Source organism: Branchiostoma floridae, chromosome 19 (genome assembly GCF_000003815.2).
Source record: "Branchiostoma floridae strain S238N-H82 chromosome 19, Bfl_VNyyK, whole genome shotgun sequence".
NCBI lineage: Eukaryota > Metazoa > Chordata > Leptocardii > Amphioxiformes > Branchiostomatidae > Branchiostoma > Branchiostoma floridae.
The window spans coordinates 3,446,257-3,457,699 of NC_049997.1; the positions used below are offsets into that span (position 1 = coordinate 3,446,257).

Genomic DNA, 11,443 nt, shown 5'->3' on the forward strand with positions numbered 1-11,443 from the left:
TTCAACTTCCATACTCTTTCCCGAATGCTGAGTGCTAAGCAGAGAAAGAAGCATGTACCATTTTTAAAGTCTTTGGTATGACTCGGCCGGGGATCGAACTCACGACCTACCGAATGCAAGGCGAACACTCTACCCACTAGGCCTTTGCACCGGTGCAAATGGTGATTGGACGGTACCCAGGCTAATTCGTCTGATCAAGAAGCAGTGGACTGTGTATCAAACCACCATGTAATCAACTACCAAATTTTTATCTTAATAAACATGTATGGCAGAAATTTTGCTTGGTGTTGTTTCCACGCTAAACAGTGTTGTCATTAATTTTTAAGTTATGTACAGAATTGCTAATAATGATGCTAAGTGTTGTAATTTGTAAAATCAAAGGGCATATATTATAGTAAGTTCAATTGGTTCTAGAGGAGAGTTCGCGATTTGACTAGGTACTCTTGTGCCAAGAAAGGGAGTTTGCCAAGGAAAGCATCCCCCCACTGAAATTAAAATCAAAACCAGACCCCTTTGAAGACTGCAACGGAGGCTAAGTTCATAGGGTAGGGGTGAGTTACTGGCCGGCATTTTATTATAAGTCACATGTCAGGATGGTAACACTGGTAGAACAGGTTCTTAGCTGTACCCAAAGTATCGTTGATAGTAGATCTGTACCAACAGTCTAAAGTACAATCACTCCAACAGCACAACAAAACAACTCGTCTAGAATGGCCTATTTTAGTGGAGCTGCTGAGGTAGGAATCAGTTTTTTCTCCTCTCGTCAACCAACAAACACTCTAAAGTTTGATTCTCCTTAAGGGGTGATCTACACAATACATTTTGTATAATGGAAGTTTAACTTAAAATTACATTATCTATAGGTCCCTCTCCAAGCAATGTGGTTGTTCCAAACCGAGGATAGGCTCAAGCTTGTTTTGACGTCTTTTGTGCGTTTTTACCTGGGTTTCTATTTTGTCCGCCATGTTTCCCTGTTTGGCTTATGAACAAAAAGAAATTATCCCGACCGTCAGCTTAACGGGTTCTTGAGGCGTTAACAGGGAGATCGCCCTGAGGCAAATTCTTCGCGCGAGATCTATTGTTTAATAGCTAGCTGTCTGTGAAGCATTGTGTCAAAACATCAGGACAAGTAGGTCGCCTACATTTTTAAAGGTCACAGACTCTTCTGTTTTGCTTTGTTTCATAACTCTGACTACATAGCCAACTAACACTTACTGATGATTGATGGATCATTGCAACATTTAAAAGTCCGTTTGATCAATGTTCAAGATTTAGAAAATGTTATTCCAACCATGCATGCCATTTTCTGCGCAAGCTAGCCATGTTGGTTTGATTTTATGGATGTCATCCATATGGGCATCAATTTTCGTCTGTTTCGAAGATTACGACCATACTGTAAGTCGTACAAAAACGCTGCAAAATGAGGAAATGTATGCCGTAAATAGACAAATGTATCGCAAACCGGCTACTTATACCAAAGTCAGCCCCTATAAAGTCAAAGAAGATATGAATAAGATATGAATGAAAGAACAAATATAAAGAATTGTTCGGCACAGCATACTCTGTGTGTTCAGTAATTCAACCTTCCTGACCACTAAAGATATCGTAATGAAGGCTAATTTTCTGGCCAAACATTTTTCTTGGCACGCTCGCCGAATTTCTGTTTGTGGGGGGGAGGGGGTGTTACAGAGGATGTAATCAAACCAACATAGCCTCAGCTTGTAAGTTTGTCTTTTTATGTCACTTTGCAGAGGTTTGAGCGCACCAAGCCAATAGTGAATGTGGGAACCATCGGCCACGTGGACCACGGAAAGACCACACTAACCGCTGCCATATCCACAATACGTGATAGATGCTTTCTTCTCCAACATATCGAATTTGAATTGGTTATCATAGCAGTACTATTAATTGATTGCCCGACGAGGTATTCATGTTTGTAGATTGTGCTTTGCCGTCGTTCTTTTCTTTTGAGTGCCCTGGTATTAATGTATTTCCCCATTTGGCAACTGACCGTCGTCAGTGCAAACCCGGTAGCTACACAATCACACAATCGTTCTATTAAATTGTTATCGTTCTATTGTCATTGTCATTATAAACGCATGCGGAGCGAAAGGCATTATAGGTACTTGTCAAGGGTGAAAGCCCCTAAGGCGTAAACAAAATACGCCCCGACATGTGCAAAGCATGATCGAGACATGAACTACTGATGAGATAAGGAAGGGGCATTCACTGTTGGCAAATACCCGCTGTGTGTATTTTTCTGTGCATTCGTACTTGGAAGAGTAAATCTCCTTATAGTGCACACTGTCACAATGAGAACTAGGCAATCTCTACTGGAACTAAAGGGGAAGTAGAAAGAAACAAATAAAGCAAAAAAAATCTAATACATAGTGATCTAATACACAGTACATTTTTATGTTTGTCTAGTGGCTAAAAAGTATGGGGGCGAGGCCAGAGACTTTGCATCCATCGACAACGCTCCCGAGGAAAGAGAACGAGGAATAACCATCAACACTGCACATGTGGAATACAACACTCCGACAAGGCATTACGCGCACGTGGACTGTCCAGGACACGCAGACTACGTGAAGGTAATAAAGCTTTGTCACGATCACATGCACACATCATACCACAGGTCTGCAACAATGCACTGCAGTCATTCTTATAGATTAGTTATGGATGTTTCGATCATAGTTTGAATGTCTTTTGGCACAAAATGGTTGAAGCTAATAAAGGAGCTCACAGACATACCAGTGTCTTCGTTAAACTTTCATTTCACAATGATCGTACTGCCCTTGTGTTTCTGCCATGAACAGCAGCTTTTAAACTAAAGCTCTTCAAGTAGGATATTATGTCCAAGGACTCTGGCAGTGTGTAGTATTGTTTGATATCCAGCCGTATTCCATTTGTCCAGAACATGATCACCGGCGCAGCGCAGATGGACGGGGCAGTTCTGGTTGTATCCGCTGGGGACGGACCCATGCCGCAAACCCGGGAACACATTCTACTGGCCAGACAAGTGAGTTGAAACATGCCCTGGCAACAGACTTTTATAAATTCTGCTATCAGTTGTTATCGAAATCATTACAAATGTCAATATAAATCAATTAACAAAAATCCTATTCTTGAACTGGTAATATCCAACACAAAAATGGGACTCACCCACATTTTCAAGCAGCTTTTGTCAAGGAATGAACAATCCACTGCTGCCGTGACGTCACATTATGTAGATAGAACACGTGATTCAGTGAACAGTGGATCATACGTTGCAGCAGTGGATTGTTCATTCCTTGACAAAGACTGGTGCTGTTCAGTCGAATATTTGGGCGAGTTTAATTGTTACTGTTAGATGTTGGATTTTACCGTTAAACTAGTTCAAGAATGACTTCAACCAACACAGATGGACTCTCATGTTAAAATATTCTATTCACTGTATTAAATACAGGTGGGTGTTCCACGAATCGTGGTGTTCATGAACAAAGTGGACCAAGTGGACGATGAGGAACTACTTGACCTGGTGGAGCTGGAAATCAGGAAGCTTCTCAGCAGTTATGAGTTTCCTGGGGACGACATCCCGATTGTCAGGGGATCTGCCCTGGGAGCCCTGAATGTAAGTCAGACAATGGAACAAAAAGTTCCTAGGTTCGTGTACCATTTCAGTCCCTGGGTGTGAAATCAGGTACACGTAGCTGCGGACATGGTTGCTTTTGAAGCAGAGATCTTCTTTTTTTCATTGTTTTCTTTTGATTGCTACACTTGTAGCAGTGGCCGTGATTTTCCTAATTTTCCTTCATTTAGAGGTGGAAAATTAAATAAATCGATACCATTCCTTGGGAAACACCAAGCTTGAATCGTAGCAGAAATATAACAAAAGAATTCTGTACATCAACCTTCATTATGAACTGGAGAAAACTTGCTTACAAATCATCACAGCAGAATGGTACAAACTCATGTCGGATGAGGATGAACTGAACTGAACTGATGAGCTCTGCTTAGAAAGTGGAAATGGTAATTGTAAGGCTTTGCCAATCGCTTGCAATTCAATACTTCTTGACAAGGCCATTCCACAAGCTTTAGGGGCAATGCAAGTTCGACCGTCTTTGTTGACAGAGGGATGTAGAACAATCTTTTTCAAATATTGGTCAACCTATACATGAAAAAAATGTTGGAAGCATTTCCTGTTCCTTGCCATCAATTTCATTGCAATTTCCATCGCTCGTCTTTGTTAGTTACCGTTTCTCCGTGTGTCTCCAAAGTCTAAATCTGACACTTGTTCGTATGTTCTGTGCTCGTGCCCTTGGTAAGTATTTAAGTGATGACTTGAAAGACCACATTGTTGTTGTAACGATAAGCTTATATCCATGTATTCCAGGGTGAAAAAGAATGGGAGGCCAAGATCGTGGAGCTGGCGGAGGCTCTTGACAAATACATACCTGAACCGGAGCGGGCGGTGGACCAACCGTTCCTTATGCCGATTGAGGATGTCTTCTCCATTACAGGTACGTGCAAATGGTGATCATTGTGTGAAACAAGCTGCAAAGTATTGCCAAAAACGAAACGTTGCCCCGGTGACAATCACGTAGACCAAAAACATTAGAAAACCTGTAGGCTTTTCATGTTTACCTTCATGTAGTCTCCAAGCAGACCCTATGGTGCCTTAGAAATAGTATCAAAGCTGGCAAAGGAGTATAGCCGGCCAAAGGGAGATAGCCGGCTAAGGGAGTCAAACGGGCACTGGTGCCTTGCCAGCTTTGATACTATTTCTAAGGCACCGTAGGGTCTGCTTGGAGACTACCTTCATGGAGTTCAGTAGATCAAATACATTTGGATTTACAGGTCGCGGCACTGTGGTGACAGGCCGGATCGAACATGGGGTCATCAAAGTTGGGGAAGAAGTGGCCATTGTTGGGATAAGGGAGACAACTAGTACGACTTGCACAGGTTGGTAAAATTGCCGTTACTGGCAAAGATAGTTTTTTTTTTTATGTCAAGCTAAAAACTGACTAATGAAGAATGTGATGCTTTGCCATTTTTATCTCTTTATTCACGGAGGTTATATTTTCTCGTGCTCTGAACAAGCTATAGATTTGTAGGCGTTAGATTGTGCTCAGGAAGAAGTGACCTAAGTCTGGACCCCCTACGTTATCCCTTACTTTATTTCAAAGGCCTTTTCCGCCATCGTTCTGAAACTTTGAAAAGCTATATTGTAGTGAGTTCAGATACATTGAGATTGTTGCCATGTTGTTGCACCTACTTTCTATGTCTCAAAGCCACCTCATTGGCACGTAATTGCACAGAACCTACACAAATCTTCTTCTTGCGCAGAAGGGAAAGTGAATTTATCTATTGTCTGCAGGTGTTGAGATGTTCCGGAAACTGTTGGATGAAGGCAGGGCTGGTGATAACGTCGGTGTTCTGCTGAGGGGCACGAAGAAGGATGAGGTGGAACGTGGTCAGGTGTTGGCCAAGCCTGGAAGCATCACTCCTCATAACAAATTTGAAGCTGAGGTGAGTGTAGACAGTGTGGCTTCAAAAGTTATATTGGATATCATATTGCTTGCTAACGCATTAATTTTGTGAAGTCGTACTCAAAGGCCACTTTGCTGACATACAATAGAAAACTAAGCTATATATAAGCTAAATCAGTTTCAATAAATAATTAAGTTGGGAAGAAGATATATTGGTAGAAAAATCTTGACCAAGTTGAAGGCGAAACCTCAAGGTGGTATCTCACTGCGCTTGGGGTTCGTTCACTGCGGCACCACTGTGTTGTTTTCGCCGATTTTTTTATAATTTAGATATTGTGAAATACGTAAATGTATGAATTAGAAGACAACAAAGTACAAGAAACGTAAGAAAATTCTTTATCTCAATTCGTTGAGTAATTTTTTTAATCCCCCATTGCCGCACCGGTGCCCACCTCCAACCGAAAGAAGACAAAAGAAGTACTAAATCTATGTTGCTTTTCATGTACACGATACAGGTGTACATCCTGGCTAAAGAGGAAGGCGGACGTCATGAACCGATTTTCAATGGCTATCGACCTCAGTTCTATTTCCGGACAACAGACGTCACAGGAGCCATCCAGCTTCCCGATGATGTGGTAAGTGCAAGTACAGCCAAACCTGTATTTGCGGCCACCTTAATTTGCATAGCGACCACATGGCCATTGCGGGCACTTTTTGTCGATCCCTGGCCTGGATATTTCCCATTCACTTAAGCATTAAGAAATAGTTTATAGCGGTCACCTGTTCAACACGGTCACGGCCACACGATTTTCGGTCCGGTAGATACAGAAACACTGCAAATTGCGTCCATACAGTGGCGGTATGTCACCCTGTTTAGCATCGCAGTTTGCGAGGATTTGGAGTTGGTGGATGATGATTTTATCTGCCTACTTTCCCCCAGGAAATGGTGATGCCAGGAGATAACGTCTCTATAACAGTAGAGCTGATCGCTCCCATCGCCATGGATGAAGGCCTGAGGTTCGCCATCCGTGAGGGGGGACGGACTGTCGGTGCCGGGGCTGTGGCTAAGATAATCGAATAGAATTCAAGGTACGACAGATTTTTCATTGTTATTAGACCTTTTACATTGGACGGCGCCATTTCTACTACCTTCTTCACTAGTTCAGTTTGTAAAATAGGTGTTTTGTTTGCTAAGTGTTTTTCCAATTAACGTAAGTCTCATGCAAGCAGTTTACAATGGAATGTATACATTTAGGAAACAAAACCATATTGACTACTAGAATAAGCCATAAAGTTTAATTAGTACAAGCACAAAGGCTGCGAATGTGTACACTGTCATGTATTCATGCATTTTTTTCTTGAATTATATCTCCTAACGTTAACATTGTTGGTATACTTTCCCAGCAGTTCATACATACTCTACCTCAAAGTAGAAGCACAACCATTTACGTCTTTGTACTTGTAAATCAACAGATGTCTCTTCAATTTCAAAGATGCTACACATTTGGAATATTTAGCATTGTGCATATATTTTGTAGTCGGCATGCCGGCAAACGTTTTGCAAAACACCAAGTCCTTTAATACATTTTTTTTCCTTTTAATTTGATTTCAGCTATTTCTTAGGAATACGGGATGTCAGAGGACTTCCTCCGGCCGGTAGCTGCCTCGACTGCCGAGCTGTTTCATCCCAGAAGCTAGTAGAAGAGTAGAGAAGCGTGTATTCAGTTGGGTTGTGGGTTCTGGTGTTTTAGGATAGCGAGATGACAGAGGAATATTTCTTGTAAGTTACTTGTCTTTTAGTGGATCTATTGTGTTAGACAAAGTTAACATCAGTCAGACCAACAAAAATAGAAAAGAATAAAAAATGAACGATCAAAAATAGCCAAAAAAGAACGATCAATGATTACATAAATTTTCTTCCATTACGAATCCAATCGTGAAAGTGACAGCCATTATAGTTTTAAGTTATGGTCATAAATATCACGATTAAACATGGGACCATCAAATTTGGAGATGTAGGAAATAGACGTACTCTAGTTGTTTTTTTAAGGAAACAGAAAATTTCACAGGTTGGTGAAGGAATCATTGTACTCCCATTTCAAGTATAGTAGAAAATGGCAACGATGATTTTATGTCAGTGAATTACAACATTCGGCTCAGAACAATATCTGAACCTTTAGATTATGGTCGTATATCAATGGAAAATAAAATGTTTGCGATTTCTTTTGCTGTCGTTTTGTCCTTATTTCTAAAATCTATAAGTGAATCTGGTATCAATATACAGATGGTTTATCTCAGACCTAAATGATCACATACAGGGCAGCAAGAACAGGGTAAAGATTTGGCAGCAATAGACCAGGATAGGGCGGACAGACCTAGAGTCTGATTGAGCAGTTATAATAAGGCAGGACGACACTGTGCAATTTGAATGCAGAAGAGTTTGATGGTGGGACGGGTCTGCTTCATACGTTTGGGCAGGGTAGCCACGCGCCTACCCCAGAAAAAAATACAAAAGAACAGACAAGTAGTGGAGCAACGTTAACCAATCAACATTTGCCAAATGTTCACTAGTTAGTAAGGTCATGACACGAGTAACCGAAGAAGGCAGTCGGGCAACCTGTATCTGGATTCTAGAAGGGCTGATTATGGAGGAATTTAATAAAGCTTGTAAAAAAATCAGCCAGAGACAGAAACATTTATATTTGACTGCTGAGCTGGTTGATCCCAGAAACTCATTCATGCACTCACTCACTCACTCACGGTTACTCAGTCTCAGCTTGTAGTAGCCGTAGGGACAGTCTGTCGGTCCACAAATAAGTAACCCTAACCCAGGAACTAGTAGTGATGTGATAAATAAAAATTAAAAGTAAAGTGGCATGAAGAGTGTTGGGATTCATTTCTGGGCTTTATTCTAGAGGAAGGTTCGATGCATGAATTGACTGAACTTTCTCACTTTATTAAGTCCAGAATTTACCTTATATCTGCAGACAGTGATGGCGAAACATTTGTTCGGTCGTGTGCAAGTAAATATTCTTGTTTTCACGGGATGCATGAAATTGATGTGATTTTTTTCTCTCTCTCAAATCAGAGATACAAGTTGTTGATACAGCGACGACGTCGATGGGAGACAATGGTACATGGCTCATGCTGTTTTGTAAAATCACAGTGCGATTATTCTGTGATGATTGATCTCAATAACTTAGTTCTTGGTTATCCTAACTGGTAAATGTAGCTTTGGTAAGTGTAGGACAACGTTAACGTGTCAGCTTTTGGATCTGATGTTGGGAGATATTATAAAAGACTCACAAACCAAAGACACTTTGTGTTGGTGTTCTCTTTCAAGAAGATGATCACGAGACAGACGACACCGTGGGACTTGTGTTACTCTGTTTCAATGTTAGGGAACGTATTGGTATGTAGAGACATGGCAAAACCATTGGCTGTAAAATTATCAACTTCTTTCATATACCCCAAAAAGTAAGATCCAACTAGCGAATACATGCCTGAGTCTTCTCTACTTACAGAGGGTCCGCATGGGGGGTCGACGTCCTGACTACGATTTACGCTGAATTCAGGAGAACCCCCTACGTATTACGCTAAATCAAGGAAGGCAGTTACGCTAAATTTCGTCGCCTCGCTACGATTTACGTAGATAAGATGGTTTTCCCTACGAATTACAGGAAATAAAATAGGCTGCCTACGCCTTACGTAAAAGAGCATGCAGACCCTCCTTACAGTTACTGGGATCGACCCGAATGACAAATGAGGGCAGCATAAATAGAATTAACAGGCAATGAAATGAAGGAAAGAAGGATGAAAAGTAAATGTTTATGTCACTGGCTGCATCTGTCATTAGGGCGGGGCAGAAGGATGCGACGCTCTAGTTCCCACATTAATCGGTCCTTCTAGGTAGCTGCTGCTGATTGGTCTGTAGTAGTCTGTCCTGTTGTGCTTGTTGTGGGCTAGGCGCGTATCTGATTTTAACAGCCCAATGGTTCCCAAAAATGTCTTCAATAAATTGTTTTGCTTGAAACTAGTCAGTCATGTGGAGTGCGTAACAAGCTATTGTTTTATGTAGTTACTGTTGCAAAGCCTATGTAATAAGGGAGTGTTGTTTGAGAGATTTTAAATACTGGTTAACCCCCAAAATTGAACCATATTGTGATGCACATGAAGGCCCTAGAGCTAATGGACCCGTATGTAGTTCAGGGGGCTGACTGGAAGGACCGCCTTATTTTCCGACCCCTTTCTCCGAAACCAGATTAAGAACAAGGACGCTTCAGAAACATCCTGAGGTCCACCCTGAGTGTCGACACCTGACGATCGCCTCGAACAAGTTAGAACTGAAGTAGGTTTTCATTTATATGTAGTAGTAGTAATAGTAGTAGTAGTTGTTGTTGTTGTTGCGAGGATAGACAGGGTAGGATTTACTGTGGAGAATACTTATAAGCTCTACTCGACGCCGGGGGTTGATGAATAAATAGGTTGAATAATTTAGCAATACACATACAGTGTAGAAACTTACGCCATGTTGATTTGATTACGCCCTCTTGGAACCCCAAAACTTGTGTGGGCACGAGAAAGAAAAAGAGATTTGGCTAAAATCTTTAAATTATGACATCTAAGCGGTCAGGAAGATTGAACAAATGGCTGAACACACAGAGTATGATGTAACACTGGCAGGGGCGTAAATATGAATGTGACATTTATGTGAATTTGGCCACATGTTTCTTACTCGACCCGTCTATAATCTCCAAGCAGATCTTGCGTGGCATAAGATCTAGATAGTATCATAAGCTGGGCAAGGAGCTTAGCCGGCAGAGGAGTAAATTGGCCACTTGAAGATCTGCCGCAGAACGAAAGATCGCCCCTCCCAATGCCTTGGAGTTTTTCCGTTCTGCGGCAGATCTTCGCATGGCCAATTTACTCCTTCGCCGGCTAAACTCCTTCCCCAGCTTATGATACGATCTTATGCCACGCAAGATCTGCTTGGAGACCCAACAACAGGGTGACACGTCCCGACGACAGGGGTGATCATGTGGTCACCTCGTGACACCTTGCTACGTGGTTCCCTCCAGCAAAAGGGCATTCCATAAGTCGAATAACGACCCTGTTAGTAGGACATATATTCGCTTCCCGAACGTATATTTGTATATTTTGATACGGATCCCGAACGAAGGCAAAAACTCTCAAAACAATGCTGAATTTTGACTACTTTCCATAAAACTCGCTTTTTTATCAATCCGTGTTCCAAACCAAAGGTGGCTATTCTGAGGTACATTTTATGTTGAAATTGGAAGAATTAGGCTTCATGATTTCTATATGGGTCACACTAATAGAGCTATCGTTGTGTTCCGGATTCCGACAAAACTCAAAGAGTGAGAAAGTGGGTACAAAAATGGGACCAATTAGAGTTGTAAGTTTTAAAGGTTATACATGAAAAATATGTGAAAAGGACAAATTGAAATGTTAGGGAAATGTGAAACATGAAATGTGATACAGATAAAATCCAAACTCAATCTTTTTGACATCCTGACATGCCCTCGCCCTATTTGCTCATTGTATAGTTGTCTGCGACAATTTCCCTCTATTATTTAGGTACTATTTTACAATTACATGTTAGGCCATGTTGATTTGATTATATGGATGACATCCTCTGGGAACTCAAAAACTGATGCGAGCGAGCGAATAAAAAAAAGTTTGGCCTGAAAAAAAAAAGTTGCCTTCAGTATGAAATCAAAGTGGCTCAGGAAGGTTGAACATAGGACTAAACACACATATGGTATACCAACAGTTAGGTGTAGGGACCAGTACATCATACGGGTGCGAAACATTTTTTCTTCTTGGACCAATCCGAAAAAAACAGACCTGAAAAAAAAAGACAGAGGAACAGGTTTCGCCAATTACAAAATGGACACACTATGTCGCCAGCCATTTAAGTTCTAACCGGGGGGGGGGGGCAAGAAGACAGCAAG

At 41.4% G+C, this 11,443-nt stretch overlaps 2 protein-coding genes across 2 annotated transcripts in view; both read left to right on the top strand.

Annotated features, from left to right (window-relative positions):
• LOC118406407 (zinc finger and SCAN domain-containing protein 20-like) overlaps positions 1–11,443 on the top strand; it is a 121,941-nt gene that overhangs the window by 67,969 nt on the left and 42,529 nt on the right. The gene's annotated exons all lie outside the window — the stretch shown is intronic.
• Positions 605–7,388, top strand: LOC118406405 (elongation factor Tu-like). The gene is made up of 11 exons (XM_035806446.1): positions 605–737; positions 1,752–1,845; positions 2,428–2,591; positions 2,915–3,019; positions 3,446–3,610; positions 4,373–4,499; positions 4,837–4,941; positions 5,357–5,508; positions 5,984–6,103; positions 6,409–6,557; positions 7,081–7,388. Exons 1-10 carry the CDS (start codon positions 711–713, stop codon positions 6,547–6,549), a joined length of 1,200 nt encoding a protein of 399 aa, XP_035662339.1. The 5' UTR covers positions 605–710; the 3' UTR covers positions 6,550–6,557; positions 7,081–7,388.